At 49.5% G+C, this 19,041-nt stretch overlaps 1 protein-coding gene and 1 pseudogene across 1 annotated transcript; one reads left to right on the top strand and one right to left on the bottom strand.

Annotated features, from left to right (window-relative positions):
* Window positions 1–5,699: 5,699 nt before the first annotated feature.
* LOC149358503 (juvenile hormone acid O-methyltransferase-like) lies at window positions 5,700–9,629 on the top strand. Its single transcript, XM_089567562.1, has 3 exons — window positions 5,700–6,236; window positions 7,399–7,564; window positions 9,406–9,629. The coding sequence occupies exons 1-3, from the start codon at window positions 5,700–5,702 to the stop codon at window positions 9,627–9,629; spliced, it is 927 nt and encodes a 308-aa protein (XP_089423688.1).
* Window positions 9,630–17,242: 7,613 nt separating this feature from the next.
* LOC149358504 (uncharacterized) lies at window positions 17,243–18,341 on the bottom strand (annotated as a pseudogene).
* Between the last annotated feature and the right edge of the window lie 700 nt (window positions 18,342–19,041).

Below are 19,041 nucleotides of genomic sequence, written 5' to 3' on the forward strand. Positions count from 1 at the left end.
ACAAAGGTTTTCAACAAATGAGCTGGGGGGACATAAGCCGTTCCTGCGACGACGACTGTTTCCCCTCGTGCAAGCTTCTTCTGGTTACGTTTACACATATGGAGATGCCAGTTAGAGCTGGGGTCGTCGGGCGTCCACGTACGCCCCCCTTCCGTCACTTGAAGATTGGTGTTGGTGGGTCTACATCCATTCCCTGATAATTCTGGACGTCCATGTGGTCAACGGAAGGCGGTTGGAGTCCGCTGGGACCAGCTGTCGCTTGGGTAGACGAAGCCATGGGGTTCGGTCGGCTGCGTTTCGACACACCACGCGCTGGCTAGGGAGCTAGGTAGTTCCTAGGGAAATCCTAGGGAGCTCCTAGTTGCTTTAAGCCTAGCGCGTCTCCCGCCGCCTCGAAACTTCACAAGTCCGTAAAAGAGTCCGAAAAACACGCACAGACTTGATTGTAGTCTCGATGGAATCCGGAAGGCTTCATAAAGGTCCTCGAAACAAAATTCGGGAATCCAGGGGAGAACTTTCACAGGATTTCGACACTTTGTTGCGGAGCCCATGCGAAACGCGTCCGCCCCGCACGGCCCCCTAGCGGAGCTCCCAGGTGTATACTACGTGGACGCCTCCGGCCCTCACCACGGGGGATGGTACACGGCCGCGGTAGTTCACAACAGCAACACAGTTAACGGCCTCACTTTCAGAGCCCGCAGTGCAACACAAGCAGAAGAGGTCGCGATTGCTCTCGCGGCCTCACATTCCAATTCAAAATACATAATCACCGACTCGCGAGGGGCCTGTCAGAACGTCGAACAAGGCTGCACTCCCTTCCTAGCCTATCGAATATACAAAATTGCATACGGGATACGGACCCCGCACACCGTTACCTCATATGGGCCCCTTCTCATCAGGGGTTGGCAGGAAACGAGGCAGCAGACGCAGCCGCCCGCGCGCTCTCTTACCGGGCTGTTTTCTCCTCCCCACCTGATCAGGAACCCGATTTTAATCCGGTCTACACGTTCAAAAATATCGCAACCTACTATCAAGATAGCCATCGCCTTTACCCTAGCCCATGTAAAGGCCTCAAGAAGGCGGATGAGAGGCTCCTTCTCCGCCTCTTCACCAATACATTGCTGTGCCCGGCAGCCCTAAAACATTTCGACCCCTCCTTTAGCGGCAACTGCCTGCACTGTAGTGCGGTGTCTTCGGACACCTATCACATGGTGTGGGCCTGCCCCTCCAACCCGGCCATTCCCCCTATCCCCAACCCAACCCGGGAGGACTGGGAGGCGACCCTGCACGGCTGCCACGACTTACAGGCCCAACAAGCCTTAGTCGGGCGCGCCCGGGCGGCGGCTACCGCCACTGGGGTCACAAACTAGGCACCTCCACCTAGTTTTTATGCGAGGCATATTACTAGAGCTACACTACAGCCCGTCGAGCGCGGCGGTGGAGCTACCATTGACCTTTAGCGTGACCACGTGACACCACGTGACAACATGACGTCACAGCAGAGCAGAGATGGGCTGCCGGCTCGCGCGGTCGGCCGCGGCGGTGGAGGCTCCACATCAGAGGCGCTGCAGCTGACCACGTGACGCTACAGCAGCGGTATAAACCTGAGCTTGCCTCAGCTTTCCAATATACTTTCCATGGGTGCCAAGAATGCTGTTGTAGCCAGTGCTGGGGCAGCGGTTGTACACTCTGCATTGAATTCACCGATGATCCCGTATATAGCTGCCACGGCAATCCTTGCTACACTTCTAGTGGTTGTATTAAAATGACCAAGTATTCAAACAAGGAAAGCCATGTATTACCAAGCATAGCCATCAATATGCTTCGCATCTGACTAGGCTTAACCTTAGCTAAGCCTCAGCCATTTTTTGTAAGGATCGGTCCCTTACGGGCTGATCCAAACACCTCCTGTCCGTTCTGAATAAATGTTTTCACCACCACAGCACGCGTGAATGCCCCGACCCTGTTTTAATTTCTACTTCCACTGCTCATCCGCATCATTGCTACAGAAAGCTAGCGCTCCACGCTCGCGTGTGATGCCTCACAACCCGTATATATCTTACTCGGGGGTTAAGGTTAAAAAACAACAAAAATAAATGACACGACGGTCACCACGTGTCAACGCGATATTCAGCGACAGCTGTTGATGCGATATATTGTAGTTGAGAATATGAGCGTGATCTGTGCAGTTCTATGGCGTTCTTTTCAGTATCCCTCACACAGTCGGTTACTCACCAGCGTGTACAGCTCGTTCGGTCGAAGAGCCGTCGGCGTCGCAGTTGTAGGTGCGGGCACCACGCGTCGGAAAAAAAGTCTATCATGCCAACCGTTTGTGCAGAATGTTCCAGATAGTTTAATACGATTCAGCGTTTAGGGCAGCATAAACTTTTAACGTTTAGGGCAGCACAAATCTCCTACGCGTGGTGACTCTATACTCGATCTTGTGCTTTTGAACGAGCAGTTGTTACAGTGTGGGTTCAAATGCGAGGTCACTGATGGCCTTTCCGATCAGAAATCAGTCGTTCTTAATTTGAACATCGCACCTGAACCCAAAAGACCTGAATACAAGATGGTTACTGACTTCTCTCGTGCCGATGATAACATGATACTTGGCTCTTTGGCGTCAAATTCTGATGAATTTTTCTTTAGTAGTGATCAATGCAATGTTCATACGTTGGTCGAACAATTTTATAAAGTTTTGCATGACTGTCTGTGTAAGTTCGTCCCCAAGAAATGTGTCAAGAGAAACCCTACGCATATATGGTACAACAGGGAAATCATCCAACTTATACGCCGCATAAAAAGGCTTCGCAACCGGTGTAAATCACGGCATAAAAGTGATGCTGGGCTTCTTGTTTCCTTGAAAACGACTCTGCGAACTAAAATGCACGACGCTAAGAAATTTTATTATGAGAACACGCTAACAACATTTATGAAATCCAACCCATCCAAATTCTGGAAAACAATTACTCCGTCCGGTCGCTGTTCTTCATCATTTGTTGTTAATGATAAACCATGTTCTAACCCTTCAGTTATCTCCGAAGCTCTTAACAATTACTTTAGATCGGCATTTGAGACTGACAATGGCAGTACACCAACATTTAGTTTAGTCACTGAATTGCCGTCCTTCCCGAAGTTGGATATAACATACAATGGAGTTCTTAATCTACTGTTACAAATTGACACGACGAAAAGCGCTGGAGCCGATGGTATACCCAATATGTTTCAAAAAAGTATCCTGAGTGGTGTGCCCGCTACCTGACTGTGATTTTCCAAAAGTCCCTCCTATCCGAAACGGTTCCACAAGTCTGGAAAATAGCTAATGTAGTACCAGTATTTAAGTCCGGTAATAAACAATGCCTCTCCAATTATAGACCAATTTCCTTATTGTGTACTTGTTGCAAGGTATTAGAGCACATTATTCATAAACACATTGTGTCGTACTTGTCTAACAACAATCTTCTCTGTAATAATCAGCATGGTTTCCGGGCTGGGTTCTCCACACTCACGCAGTTAATTGAATTCTCACACGACATTGCATCATGCTTAAATAACCGCGGTCAGCTGAACGCCATTTTTATCGACTACTCCAAAGCATTCGATTTGGTTTCTCATAGTAAACTCATTACTAAACTTGGCGCTTTTCTCAAAGGAACTCGCGGCGGTCCACTACTAGGCTTGATCAAGGACTATTTACGGTTAAGATCCCAGTTTGTCACCTTCAATCCCTCTCAATCAGCGTCTGTCTCTGTAACATCTGGCGTCCCGCAGGGATCAGTTCTAGGGCCACTTCTATTTCTCATCTACATTAATGACGTCGTCCAGATAACTGCTAACACACCTGTTAAAATTCGTTTATATCCAGATGACTGCGTTCTGTATTCAAACATAAATAATGCATGCGACCAACTAATTTTAAATAATGTGTTTTCTTCATTCTGTGCTTGGAGCAACACATGGCAGATGAAGATAAATTTCAGCAAAACTGTGTCGATGACATTCACTAACAAGAAGAATCCTTTGCGTTTTTCGTACACTAACAGCACTCATCAACTAACGCACGTAAACGAGTTCAAGTACCCAGGAGTAACCTTTTGTTCTAATTTAAATTGTTCAAAACAGGTCGATTTAACTTGCTCCAAGGCACTGAAGAAACTCGGATATTTAAAACGTACCTTAAAGGATTCGACTAAAAACTGTAAGTTGACGGCGTACAAATCTCTGGTAAGGCATGTGCTTGAATACGCCTCGGCAGTCTGGTCACCGCACTTCGCTAAATACGTCACTAAACTAGAAAATGTGCAGAATAAAGCAATAAGATTTATATATAAACGTTATGACCGCCAGTTCTCTCCCACAGCTCATGCCCGCACCTTATCACTTGACACACTTCAACACAGACGCATATGTGATTGCCTTATCACTCTTCACAAGATCATCAACAAATGCATTTATGTTGACGCCCCGCTTTTCTTTTCTTTCGGCAGTTCTTCAGCACGTGTCACTCGCCGTACTAACCTGCTTAACATTGTGCCATTTATGCCGTTTTTGGACTGTTTCAAATATTCATTTTTTCCTTCGACAGTCGAGCTATTGAATAATTTGGATATTACATTACGTCAGATGTCTGTTGACCGCTTTGCGCAAGAATTGTCTAATCATGTATTTTCTTATTAATAGCACACTTTTGTTCATGTAAAATGTCCGATTCACACTTGTTTATACACTTTCCTACTGTTTCATCTGTTTTCCATCCTCTGTACCACTCCTGCAATGTCCCAACTGGGATAGCAGTATTTGTAAATAAAAAAAAATAATTTAAGTTACCTTGCGGCAGGAATTCGAACCGGCGACCTATAATCGAGGCTGCGGGTGTCCACCGAGATGTGCGAGACAGTAACTGCAACTTCAAGGCCTCAAATCCAACTTTCGTCTTCTTCATTACGGCTCCTCTGTTTCTCTCTCTCTTCTTTCACTTCCGCCTACGTGCCTTTCCTTACTGCGGTGTTCGGGTGTCCACCGAGATGTGAGGCAATTGCTGAGATTTCCTCTCCTCAAAAATGCGTTGCGCTCAAAGCTGTTTCGAACGGGCAAGGCGTCGCGCTGAAGGGGCGATGGCGTTCCGTGGACTCCCTGGCAGCGCTGCAATAAGCTGTCGCGTTCCACTCCATAAGGCGAATTCCAATTTTTTTTTTGTTTCCAGTAGATTAGCCAACATACATGGCTGTCCTTGACCGATCCTCAGTCTGGGTATGTTACATTAAAATTATGGATAACAGCGGCAACAAGCAGCGGGAGTTCGTCTCGTCATTCCACGCAAACGCGTTGTAAGTAACCTTAAAAGATTTTTATCAACAACAGCTGTTTCAGCCATAAACCCCCGTGACAGACAGAATATATCTAGCTGGTTATCGTACTATCACATGAGCAAGTGTTGACAGTCATTATATAGCTAGCTAGTTATCGCTATCACATGAGTGCTACACGTAGGCAGAAACAACGCATTAATAAATAGCAGCACCTGCGGAACTGCGCAGCCTGCCTGCAGCACGAAGCGCACGCAGTTTGGTGTCCGTATTCGAATTCCGAGAGCATAACTGGGAGGGCTAGCTACTCCGGTCTTCTTCGGCGTCACCATGAATCATCTTATCAGAATGAGAACGCCGTTGAAAGCTTGGTCTCTGAGAGGGATAGCTGTCATGCCGCCGACTACTTCAGCAGCCGGTACCTCAGGCAAAGAGCGCGACCCGAGGACCTTCCTATGGCTGAGGGAGCACAACTACAGGGATAACCTCAAAGCTCTGACCAACGTCCAGTTCAGGCGGCCTGCCGAAGCCGACGACCAGTATCTGGACGTGGGCTGCGGACCGGGCAACTTCGTCACGGAAGCTCTCCTGCCTCGTCTGGGCCGGTTCCGCCGACTCATTGCCACGGACAAGTCTGCGTCCATGGTAGAGTACGCCCGAAAGAACTACGCCCATCCTGCTGTAGTCTACGACGTCCTTGACATCGAAAGCGGTGATGTTCAGTCCATCGTGGACAAGTACGGGCAGTTCGACCGCGTCTACTCGTTCATGGCATTCCACTACGTTAACGACCTGGAGCGCGCCTACCGAAACGTTTTCCTGGCGCTGAAGGACGGCGGAGAGTTTATGGCGGTGTCTTTTACGGGTGCCGCCATCACAGACGTGTGGTACCAGCTTTGCTGTACTGAAGAATGGAAGCCCTTTCTATCCGTGAGTAATTCGTGCAGGCGTAGCCGGTTGTAGGCGTGCCAAGTGTATTGTGGAGAATGATTTTCTATCGTGCATGGGTTTAGACAGGTGCATGTTGCAAGCCGAAGCAAGATTCTTTCGCGGGCTAGTTGGTTCATGATATTTGGATTAGGTTGGTTTGAAGTGTCGTCATTGTAGGCAGTTGCGCCCCTGTCTTGCCATTTGCCCTCTCTCTGTCTGCTTCAATGAAGTGCTCACTTATTCCAAAGCACATGTTGTAAGAACTGGTGAGGGGCACTGATGCGCAATTCGAAATGTGCCCACCATACAAACAACTCGTTCCTTCCCGTGCAGTACCCTTCCAGCTTCACTGACTGTTTCCACTCAACTGAATTTCATTTTTTTAACATAGATCGATCACTGCTTCCTGGCTTCGTCATCAATCATATTGGTATTCCATCTGCCACAGGTTTTGCTTTTCGGTGCTCGCGTGCTTCAATACGAACAATGCAAACATTTCTCGCTCACTCGGTTATTGAATACTTTTTAATCCCGAAAGCTGCGGTCCAAATTATTTGCTTCATATTTGAGCGGTCTTTTTTTTTTGTGTGTGTGTGTGTGTGTGTACTTCCTTCAGAAAAAGGGATACAGAGTGCGCTCCTTTCTGACGTTTGCACAATCCTTACCTCGATATAATTATTCAAGTCACCTGCGCATGCACTGCCCCGATATTTCCCGCGCATGAACAGGGCAGCTTTTATGTTCTTCCTGCGTCGTGAATTCGACGTCCGTCGAAAGCACGTCCTCCTGTTTGCTGCCTCAAGGACAGACTTCATTTCGCTGAGGAGTTTGTAAAACTTTTCGGAATAATCGCGTTCATGCTGGAATGAAATTTTTGCTCGAAGAATAGCATGAATTCGGTAAAATCCCGCAGAATTGATCATGGGTCCCTCTCACCGCAAAAGCATTAGTGAAGGGATGTAAAGGCGCCACATGGGGATGGAAGCGAGGCTGCGGAAATATCCCTGTTGACAAACAGCGGTGTTGCAACTGCGGCCCGGCCACGTTGATGGTCAGCAGCGTGTTTTTCTGTATCCTTAACTATGCGCTTTGCTTAGTGGTGTCACTCCGTGTAGCTTTGCGAGTTTAGTACCTCATGGGGCCTCCTTCGTTTTGCTCCCAGAACCCGAAGAAATTGCTGTCCCAGCGGTTCTGCTACAGTGCACCCATACCGGAGACCGCGATAGCGGACATCGAAGAAAAGGCGGTTGCAGCTGCCGGGCTCGAGCTTGTGTCGTGCCAAATGTACAACATCTACTGGACGATGCCCGACGTCGACAGCTGGCTTGGTAAGTCCCGGACGAAGGAATTGTGGGTAATTAATTCGCACCACGCTTCGAAGCATCGGTTTGGATTGGTGACACACACGACGTCACGGATTCCTGGCAACTAATTTGTTTCCGCAGTAAAGGGGGAACGAAAATTAAAAGGATGCCTTACCGCTCTGGGATCCCAACAGCGGTCAAACCGCTCAGCCAAGGGTGGAAAAAAAAGCTCTGCGTCTGGCAGACACGGTTTTCTTTTTGTGACTGGAATGACAGGTACACACCTCATTAATATTAGTGCGTCCTCTCGTTTTAAGTACGGCTTATGTATCAAGGCTGGCACTACAATTTCTATAAGGCGCAGGCCAGCGTACCCTGCCAATTCAATTCCAATGTCAATCAGTTTTCCTTATTCGTTCTTAGTGCTTAGCTTGAACGATGCCATTCCCCAGTTATCTCTACGCCTGGGCGATAGACAACAAAGAAACGGGAGCTAGGCGTGGCGTTCCTGAGACAATTGTAAAGGAACGGAAGAATAATTGGAAGGAAATAAACATGAAGCCATCATATCGTATTACTACTCCGGAGCTGTTTCAAAGCAGTAGTTCTTTCTGCTTACTATTCTCATCGTTCGTGCGATAGGTGTGACCAATATTATTCTGACAGCGATATCTGCTAGTAGCGCCTTCTACGTCGTAGGGGTGGCCACGGCACGAGGCCACGGTAGTTACGAATCTAACTACGCAGAATCGCCATACACGATGAGCCAAAGCGGAGACGAAGCGACGCCATTTGTGACGGCGTCTACGTCGTTCACAGCACAAGCTGCACACGTACGATCATTGCAAAACCTACCACTGAGTCACGTGCATTACGCAGGGAGCATGAACGATGTAAATTTTTACACCGCTACCCGTTCTTAGCTCGTTCTTGAAAAATGTGCGTCATCAGCGCCGTCCGCATAGCCCTTCTGAGCACACTGCGTAGAGAACCCGCAGGTCAAAATCCACCTCGGACATATACGTGCAGTACCTCCCGAATACGAAGGGGATACTTTAACCACTAGAATAAATTTTGAGCCTGGGCTAGTAGGTTCATACTGAGGACAACGCAAAAAGGCTGCAAAGGACACCGCACAAACACTGAAACACAGGACGAGCGTTGTCCTGTGTTTCTTTCCTTCTGCTGCGTCCTGTTTAGTCTTTTTGAGCTGCCCTTTGATGGTTCTAACTACTAGGCCAACGCTGCAGTGGCTTAGTGGAAAGAGAGTATCCACTCTAGTCTGTCACGTTCATGTCTATCTCCATTTCTTCGCAATCAAACGATAGCTGACGCTGGGTAATTACCGCTACCAACTCGTAACCGTCCTGTGATTGTTTTTATGCGAAGCATATTACTAGAGCTACACTACAGCCCGTCGAGCGCGGCGGTGGAGCTCCTATTGACCTTTAGCGTGACCACGTGACAACATGACGTCACAGCAGAGGAGAGATGGGCTGCCGGCTCGCGCGGTCGGCCGCGGCGGTGGAGGCTCCACATCAGAGGCGCTGCAGCTGACCACATGACGCTACAGCAGCGGTATAAAGCTGAGCTTGCCTCACTCTCCGGGCATTTACGAGGCGGCCAGGTGTTGGGATGCCGCCTAGAAGCAGGGCTGATTTGAACGAGAAGCGGAAGCTTCAGCGTGCCACAGAGACCGATGAAAAGCGGGATGAACGTCTGGCTAAGCGGCGTGCTCAATATGCGGCTCGGCGACAACGTTCTACAACAACTGAAGAACAAAGCGAGGAACTTTACCAAGCCTAGCCATCAATATGCTTCGCATCTGACTAGGCCTCAGCCATTTTATTATTCTCTTTTTGCAGATTGCTACATTCCATTCTTCAGGCTTGACTCCGGGGTTCCTGAGGACAGGCGCGCTGACTTTCGTGATGCCTGCAGGTCGCTGCTTCTGAAAGCGACCATGGCCACGCCCAAAGGACGCCACCTGAGGCACAGTGTCATCCTCATCCACGCGCAGAAGCCCGCCTCGCCCGTGAGGCGAACATCCGACAGTTTCGTAACTCGCAAAGTTGTGATTTCTGCGTGACTGTGACGCAAGCATTAAAAAAATCGTGAACGGCTCAGGTCTACGTTTTCTGTGTGCGAGTCACTCCCGATGCGCTCGAGCCTCTAGCCGGTTTCTGACGCCGCCTTCCCGTACCCTTCACTTCCTAATCGTACGCGCTGAATGTAAACCCACTCTTGCCGCAAAATCTAGTTGCATCGTGTTCAGTATGCAGTTAGACTGCAGACTTGTTGTGCGCCAAACTTCACCCCCACGGGCTCCTCGTAGTTTGCACCAGCAAGCAAGTGAGTGAGTAATGCTGAGTCTTTTCTTGAGGACTCGATGAGAAACACGGATTCGAATGTATTAATCTTGTCGGTGAAGCACGTCAAGCGTTTTTGCGTCAGCTTTTAGTGACGTAATCTTTGGTATAGCCACAACGACAATCAGGTTTCTCCTTGCAACGGCCAAGAAGTGCGGAGAAGCTCGGCGATGGTCGCGCTGACGACGAGGTTTCACACTTCCGCTGTCTTTGCCAACGCACCACCGTGAGCCGTCGTATGCCACCAAAGAATGTTCAGCATGCTTTACATTCCATGGCGTTAGTTTTTTTCGTTGGGTAATGTACTTCCACCGTAGATAACATCGTCATTGCCTCCAACCGGCGCGATACGCTGCGTAGAAGCCTGAACATGGCGACGACTTTATTTGACGATTACGTCACCGTTACGAATGCTGGCACAGAAAAGCTTCTAATGCTTTATCTGAAAGTTTCACATATTCGATCTCTTTAAGCTCGTCGAATGCTGCAACTTTTCAGTTGCCGGTTAATTGTCATGCTCTAGGAACAAACCGGACTTGGCAACATTTGGGAATGGCTGCACTCTAGTGGCAAAAGATTCTTGCTTGCTTGGGTGCACACTACGAGTCGTACAGTCGTCCACAAACTTCTTTACAGCGCTCTGCTGTAAATTTCTGAAATTCTCCTCTGCATGGCGGGCATGATGCTGTTTTAAAGACACGAGGAGTTCAACGCAATCCATGGGAATGTGCATGCAGTATACGGTAGGGTCTCGCGAGTCCTGGCCACTCGTAAACGACGCAAGTGCACTCTGCGGAGCGCTGTTCGAGCGTTCTAGACAAGAATGTGGACCACTGTACAATCTACTATTCAACTGCAGTGTGCGTCGAGCGGAGCGTGTTTAACGGTGGCATTCACTCCTTCAAGCGCAAGGCTACGAATTGGCCGGACGTGACGGTGTTTTAAACATATCTTCACGATGCATCCGTACACAGGCAAGGACAGTTTGACCGGTCAAGCATAGGTAGAGAATAGACTGAATACTGCATTCACAACATCTTGAAATGATTGTTCATGTTTCGTTTACATCGGTTGTCTTGCTCACACTGAGGGCTGGCAAAAGTAGTTGCCAGTGGACGGTCGACGAGATAAATCAAAATTAAGTTGCAGGCGTCAAGGACCTGCACTTTGCTGATAACATGTAGCCCAACGTAATTTTCTTTCCTGTCAGTGTCATCTTAAGTCTGAAAGAGCAGAAATTTGACCTACGTAAGCAGTTGCACTATAGACGCTGTGACCGAGAACGCTTAGCCTAATCGTTGTGCCTACTGGGGCTACGAACCGGTTCCACGGCGAGAAATAGGAATATGCCGTACAGTATCTAAAATACTTCTTGCTTCAATATGCGCCGTGAGACGTAATGGGTGATGGTGATTCCATCGTTCCTCAATCTGAAGAAATAATCTGCGTAGTCTGCAACCTCATCAATTTTATCACGAATGGGTCATTCCATTCAACCCTTTGCCTGAGTTGTTAAAAAAAATCTTTTCCAACTCCTTCGTTCTGTCGTAGCCGTATGCTGTCTTCATCGGCTGCATAGCCAGAAAAGTTTTTTAATGCAGTAAGATATTTAACGCTCACATCTCGGCTTTGCAGTGTCCGCGAATTTTTGTCCTTCTATGCAAATCACCAGAACACTCCCGAACATAAAATACACCGGGAAGAACTTAACACCGGGTCGCGAACTTACACCCCTTGTGTGCGCAACGGAAAGCGTATCTGTAGCGCTTCCGTTCGGCGATCACCGCAGTGCTCGTGAGCGTGATTCTTAGAGGCGTTATCATTTGCGAAAATTAGCGGTCTACGTTAAACGTTGAGAAAAGACTTTCGTGGCAGAAAAGCAACGCGCAAGACCGAAAAGCGATGAGTGGACGATTGGCTGAACATGTCGCCTTAAAACAGGGCGACGCACAAAGAGAGAGAAAAAAAACGTGAAATCGAGTGTCCCGTCATCACCTCCATTCTTGTGTGCTGTGCGCTCTTGCCAAAGGAGAAATGGAGCCAAGAGACAGAAACACACGTTGGATGCTACATGAAATACTATCAAAAATAAGTTGGCCCTGTTGAAGAAGAGCAAAGAAGAATGGAAAAAAAAAAGGATGATGGGAAACTTCGCCCGGTGCCACGAACGCCTGGATAGGATTCCGACGTGTTGCGTGCACTGGAAAGATTGCTTTGCCTGCAAGCTTCTCGAAAGCGTACGTACTTTGGCGCGGTGTTGCCAAAATTTGTAAGGACACAACGCCGAGGGTGACCGTGTTTTCGAAATTCTAAAAACTGATATGGATATTACTTACGGTGGCTTACACGCCTCTCAATAATTAAGGAGCCTAACAGTAATAGTTAGAATGTTAACTATTCATTATTGGTTAACCAACCTGCTAGTTAGCGCGTCTTAGCTATATTCTGATGTACTGCACCACAGGCAATGCTATGCTGAAAAAAGCGCACTTCTAAATAAAAAGCCTACTTTTAAAAATTCGGTAAAGTGTTAGGTGAAACATCCAGTATAGCAGCACACGACATAAGCGGAGAGTTTGCACTGAGTGGAGTAAATCCGCTACAAAACATAAAGCGGCTTTAATGACAATGTACCCACGATTTCGAGCAGCGTGTGCTCGAGTCATCAACAGAACTAGTCCCCAGTACAGGAAATAAAAACCTTAGAAGCAAAGTCTGACGGTTCAAGCTTACGGCTGGAGATTTCGCCGCAAGTACGGCTCAATCAGTTTTAGTGCCAAAACACTACTTAACGCAGTCATACCCAACCAGTAATCTTGTGGCTTGCATGACCTAGAGGTAGATCTTGGCCAACCTGCAGAAATGAAATAAACATCGCAGCGACTGGGTTTCGAACTCGCGGGGGTTCGAGCAGATCAGCTTCGCTGGCCACTGCACAACAGCATTATGCTATCACCGCAGCCGATCACGCCTCGTGTTAAACTGCTACACATTCTCGCGCTGTGCATTGCACGTCGTTGTCTCCATCGAATTCCATCTGTGCCAAAAGCTTTCGCACGTCCTGCTCGGTTGAACTACGTTTTTTTGTTTTTGTTTTTTCAAGTCTTCAAGTCAAACACCCACTGAAGCGTATATGTGCGCATGTAGAATAGTAAGTATAATATGACCACTCAATATTGCTACACTCAGGATTAGAAAAAAGAAATTGGTAACTCCCAGTGTTTTTTTCATCTCCAGAAATATGGAGTGACACATCAATATCTGTATACCGCACCTATCCCCTTGTTGTGACAGCGATGTACAGCCATTTCCAAAAAGAAATAGCCAGAACGGTAACACTTTCAAACTGGCGCATGGCTGTTCTCGCTGGCTTTCGCCGTTAAAAAGGTTAGCGTACCTACTCTTTTCCTTTCGCTGTAACGAAACTTCGCTCAAGAGGGCCTATCGAGCCAGCGCGGAGGCATCCCTTCCGGCCCAATATATCGTGCACGCGTCGGCCGTGTCTTCGACCGAGGACACGAGCTGAGAGTCTCGTCCGAGGGCGAAGGGAAAGGGTGGCCCAGGCTCGACTACGCTCGTGGAGATCGAAGCAGGAAAAAAAGAGAGCGCCGAAAGAGGCGCGCCATTTTTCACGGCATCCTTCCGCCCCCGTCGGCGTCGTTAATAACCATATTCCGACGACAGCGCGACGACGATGCGTCCGCCACCGGCACGGCGCACTTGGGGCCACCGCCGACACGCCGACCACACCAGCGCTCGCCAAAGGGAACCGATAGGCGGCGGGGGCGGTGAGCCCCATAGGATCGCCGCCAACAACGCCAACAAAATCCCGAACAAACTGGGAGGCTTTAGCCAGGCGGGCATCGACGGCCCTCACGCGGCCATCTACGCCTCCGTCGGTCATCGTGTCCGTGCCTCACTTCCTTCTCCTCGTGCGTGCCTTCGTCTTATCGCTTGTTTTCTGCGCTCTTCTTCTACTCATTCTTTTCAGCGAGCGTGTACTTTCGGGACGTACTGTTCTCACCAGGAAGCCGCTGCTGGTCGTCCCCTAGCTCCATGTGTGTGTATGGGCGCGCGCGCCAGCTAGCCTGCAGATCGAACGGCGGGTCATCCATCATTTCCAGCTTCGCACGCGAAGACCTCGATTGTTTGCTGGATTCGTTTCGATTGGCTCTTGCCGACTTATTTTGTCCCGCTCTGATGGTTGCGAGAACGCCGCCTTCCGCCCACTGCGGTCTGTGTGCCGCATTTCGGGTTTGCGTGCTATCCTCTCTTTTTCATTTTTTTTTTTGTCTGTTACATTTGGGTTGGTTCTTCCCGTGGTTTTTGTGGCGGCAAAGAGGATTTCTGTGGAGGCCTAGACGCCTTGGTCCGAAACCATGGCTGCCGGATTCCCGGGAAGAACGGAGGTGCCGGCCCGGAGACCGGATGCGGAACCACTGAACACTCAGCTGTGAAGCAGTGAGTCTTCGCCGACAGGCGTTTCGGATCGAAACAGCGCTTCCTGGATGGCTGTTGTTGTGGTGCGAATTGGTGTGCTGTGCGCCTCGAGAATTTCTTTCAAGAATAAGCTAACCCGGCCGAGAATAGAATGAGCACTTCCACCCACGCCTTCATTGCTTTTCAGACTAAATAGTGGTTTGAACCACACGGTATACCCAGACCAGAGTCGCTGAGTATGGGTTTAGAAACGGCTCCTTGTGCGAAACATCCTGGCTTGTGTAAACGCGTATAGGATAACGTCTAAAGCTGCGGCCAGTCGAGGTATGTTGCTAGTTAATAACACGGACAGATAGCGGGCAAAAAAGTTTGTTAATATTTTTGGCCTTCTTGTCTCATTTGCTTTCTGCCAAACTGCTTCCAAACCCTGCTACATCACTTATATCGCAACATTTTTTTGTCTTGTAACGAAGTTTAAAAGGCACCTTTCTTTGGGTGCCTTTTACAGTGAAGGTGCTATTCTAGGTACTGTAGTGCCGGAGCCCACATTTCGCTGGCTGGCCTCTCTGGAAACAAGCGCTGCGCGCCCGCCGTCGCTCAAAGCAGGCCCAGACTCTCTCGGGCATGTCGCGACGTGCAGCGTGACTCATCCAGCCACGCCGGCGCCGACACGGACCCTTCCTCCTCTCCTCCTCTCCGTCGGTGCGAACTCCTCCGACGCTCGCCGGCTCTCGACCATTGGTCTAATTTGAACGGTGGCCAGTGATTGGAGGATTTGAACGGCTGGCTGCCGTAACCGTTACTAGCGGCTATAAAAACGGAGCCGCGCTGAACCAGAGCAGCAGACGGGCAGCAGAAGAGCCATCACGCCGGAGCTACGCTCGCCGCCGGGGCCGCCCTTCTTCTGTGTGCCTGCCCGTGGTGCTCATGACCCTTGTATCATGTAAAAGCCCTTGTACATACTGTACATAAAGTTCATTTGACTCACCGTCGCCTCGACCGTTTCATGGCTCGGACACCCAGTCCCAACAGTACCTTGCCTTTCTAGCTGCAGCGGTGGCTCAGTGTTTACAGCGCTCGGCTGCTGACCCGAAAGACGCGGGTTCGATCCCGGCCGCGGCGGTCGAATTTAGATGGAGACGAAATTGTAGATGTCCGAGTACTGTGCGATGTCAGTGCATTTTGAATTTTTCGGAGCCCTCCGCTATGGCGTCCCTCATAACCTGAGTCGCTTTGGGACGTTAAACCCCCATAAACCAAAAACCAGTTTAAAAAGTACATTATAAAGTGAAGTCTAAAACCGCGAGTATATATTCTCATGCCTCACTGGAAATGAATAAGTTCTTCCTGAAAGCCATTACCGAAGGCATTAATCGGGGTCTGAATCTGGGAACATACACCCCTTAAGGATACTTGTTTCTTCGGCTCCATCATAATCCTGAGTCCAGCTACGTCAACTAAAGGACAAATAAACCGATCTTCAGTTAACTCTCTCCTCTGCAACTGCGACCCCCGCAAACTTCAAAATTGTGCTCCTCCCCGCTTTAACGGGCTCCAAACGACGATAAATTACCTCGTTTCGCGACGCCGCATAACCACGCAGTGTGTTGAGAGACGTTCACCTGCGAACTCCAGTGGGCTTCCAGCAGGCAGGCTCGGCAAGCAGGCGGCGAACTCATCCAGCGGTCTGCGCACAGGTTTATACGTAGACCGCAAACTGCCGCCATAATGGAGTCCTTATACGCCGTCGTGCTACAGTTATCCGAATGACCGCGCTCGCCACCTGCTCGCCGCAGTCTGCTCGCGCACTCGGGAAGACGGGTTCTCGGTGGGAGGTCTACGAGCATGTAACAAGCTCCTGTCCGCGGGAGGGGCGCTAAAAATACACACGCACACACACAGCGCACGATTATCGCGTCCGCCTGAAACTCGTCCGGTTTGATGAGGCCCTTGCGAGGCTCACGATCTTTCGAAAGGCGAGCCCGCTACGTCGGATTCCGAGAGCCCCGCAACGAGCCGCCGAGTGTGCGTTCCATAATAAGCTGTTAAGCCAGTTGCACGCCTCTTGTTTTTAGCCGAGAGTTGCTGAACTCGTGTGCACTGTGTTGTCCAACTTACTTTGGCCGCCCACTGAAGACACTCTCTCTTTCCGGCTCCAGTTTTCCTAGAGGCGTGAATATTTCAGATGCTTGGCTGCAGTTAGCGCCCCAAGTCTCCTCCTTGTGTCACGCATCTGACGCCTCGAGCTGATTGTGAAAGATCGCAGTTGTTCCCCCCTTGTGGACGCTCAGAAGAGCCCCGATTTAATGAGAAGTATCACGTGCTCCAGGAGACAGCGCTTGCCTTGGGGTCGTTGCTAAACTTGGCCCCTGTCACCGATGGAACAGGCTCGACACCTACTTCGCGTTGTTTCACTCAGGTTTGTTTCGTTTTCTTTTGTTTTCGGGCATGCTGCAAGCCGCAAAATCGTAAATTATGTTCAACGGCAGTTTTGCGTGTAGCAGTACCTGTGTGCGTTGGCAAGATGCAAACATAAATGCGTAATCACTAGTTTTGAAGCCATTCTTATCGGCACACCCCGGGGAAGAAACTAAAAGCTCGTGGTTCGATTATGTATGTCTTTGTTATCGGTAGGAAGTGCCGCATTAATCATATGCCGTCAAATACCAGGAAAACGCCCCCCCCCTGCCCTCTCCACCCCCCACCAAAGAGATAATTCAACCAAAATTGTGAAGGGGGGGGGGAGGGGGGGGAGGAGGCACTTTTTCAGTTCCGCCCCAATATCCAACATAACCCCTAAAGAAAATGGCGGCCACTAAAAGTATGCAATACAGTCTGCACTGCTTTAGCAAAACTGATTTTCGAATACTGTTTCCTTACTGTCTTTGTCGTTTTATTCAATCACAAAGCCGTCTAAGGATTCATCAGTATCCGACCCAAAAACGAGGCCAATGCATTTGTCCTTCAGCCCATCGCGGTCTTTCGGGACCACGGCGCCAAAGTCGGCGAGCCGATCATGCAGCTCGCCGTCCTCAGACACATCGAGCGCGCTCGCGATCCTTAAGCCGTTGAAGAAGCGGGCAATGGTGTCTTATGGGACGGCAGTCCACATCTCTAGCATGTCCTGTCGTGAAGGCTTCCATACGCTTCCTTTCGGCGTTTTCTCGCCCTTCGGCATACAGGCTTTACAAGTTCGCCAAAGACTGGAACTGCCAAAGACTGGAACTGCCAAAGACTGGAACTGCTTGTTCTAGAACACGTCGGCAGACTGAAGAAGCCTGGTGCAACTGGCTGGCACGTACACGATGTCAGTGCAGCACTCCTGAGGTTCGTCTTTTGCCGCTCGAGCTTTGTGTATACGTGCCTGATCCGACACCAGAAGCCGCCGGTCGTCATCAGTGTTCGGACCCCACATTTTGGTCGACCATTCCTGGACTTTTTGACGTCTTCCAGTGTTTTTTGCGTTCGCTGAAAATGAAAAAAAAAATGCTGTTTAGCACACGAGCTCATAGTCAAGCATGCTATTTTTCTTATGTAAAATAGCAAAACAAATTCTCCTCACCTGGTACGCGAAGACTCACGCGGACGATCACTGGAATTTTTCCCTTCGGCTCTTTCAGGATGACGAACGGCGGCAAATTGTGGCCACAGCCGCAGGCTGCTAAGGCAACCGTGGAGCCCCGCCTGGCACAACCGGCGTTGGCAATCCGGACAGTGCGGTGCCTTCGCCGTAGTGTCCATTCAAACCATGGTCTGAAGCATGTTCGCAATGCTGTACGGAGTCTAGTCGTGGCGACTTCACGGAAAGCCAATTGCCGAATGGAATGCTCGCGACTCCTCCGCGTAGTCCTCGAACACTTTACGACTTTCATTCTTTGCGCATGGATACACCGAACTGCATGCTGCCATCTGCCCCTAGGTGGGCCACTTCGGAGGCAGCTGGCCCACCTGACTCCTAGGGTTGCTCTCTGGGGACCACCTGCCAGAGCCATGCTCGGGATTTGTCGCTCGCAACGCCGACAACGCCGACGCCGTATTTTCTGGGGAACAAGGCCTCTAATGCTATCGCGTAAAATAATAGAAAACGTGCATTTTTTTCGAACACAGCTTTTCTTTACAACAGTGATTAAATTTTTTACCCGATTTGTCTGTTTAATTGCTCTGGTACGCCCGAAATGTGTGTGTGAGCAGGCGGGCATTATGGTATGTGAGAGTGTCTGAAGAGGTCTCTCCCTTCCGTTATGAATTTCCCAACCTATGGGAGATGGCGAATGTTTTATATTGTTTTATGTGTTGGCAATAATTTTCTTTCGGAGCAATAATACACGGCAAAAATGCATGTATAAATTCTTGTGCTTTTGTTTCTAATAAAGTTGTTGGAAGTTAGCGCTGTGTGTGTCTACTCTTTCTTGGTCCCTTGTCCTGTTCGCTCTGCCGCTGCGGTGGCTCAGCGGTTATGGTGCTCGGCTGCTGACCCAAAAGACGCGGGTTCGATACCGGCCGCGGCGGCTAGAATTTCTTTGGAGGAGAAATTCTAGAGGCCCGTGTACTGTGCGATGTCAGTGCACGTTAAAGAACCCCAGGTGGTCGAAATTTCCGGAGCCCTCCACTAAGGCGTCTCTCATAGCCTTAGTCGCTTTGGGAGGTTAAACCCCATAAACTAAACTAACAGTTCGCTCTATTGCTCCGAAG

Source organism: Amblyomma mixtum, chromosome 2 (assembly GCF_055824585.1).
Source record: "Amblyomma mixtum isolate Tamu chromosome 2, ASM5582458v1, whole genome shotgun sequence".
Lineage (NCBI taxonomy): Eukaryota > Metazoa > Arthropoda > Arachnida > Ixodida > Ixodidae > Amblyomma > Amblyomma mixtum.

Bases quoted from the DNA above. Each gene is read 5' to 3' on its own strand.
- LOC149358503 (XM_089567562.1), top strand. From the start codon at position 5,700: ATGCCGCCGACTACTTCAGCAGCCGGTACCTCAGGCAAAGAGCGCGAC. The intron at 6,237-7,398 runs GTGAGTAATTCG...TTTTGCTCCCAG, and splicing joins AATGGAAGCCCTTTCTATCC to AACCCGAAGAAATTGCTGTC. The intron at 7,565-9,405 runs GTAAGTCCCGGA...CTCTTTTTGCAG, and splicing joins CGACGTCGACAGCTGGCTTG to ATTGCTACATTCCATTCTTC.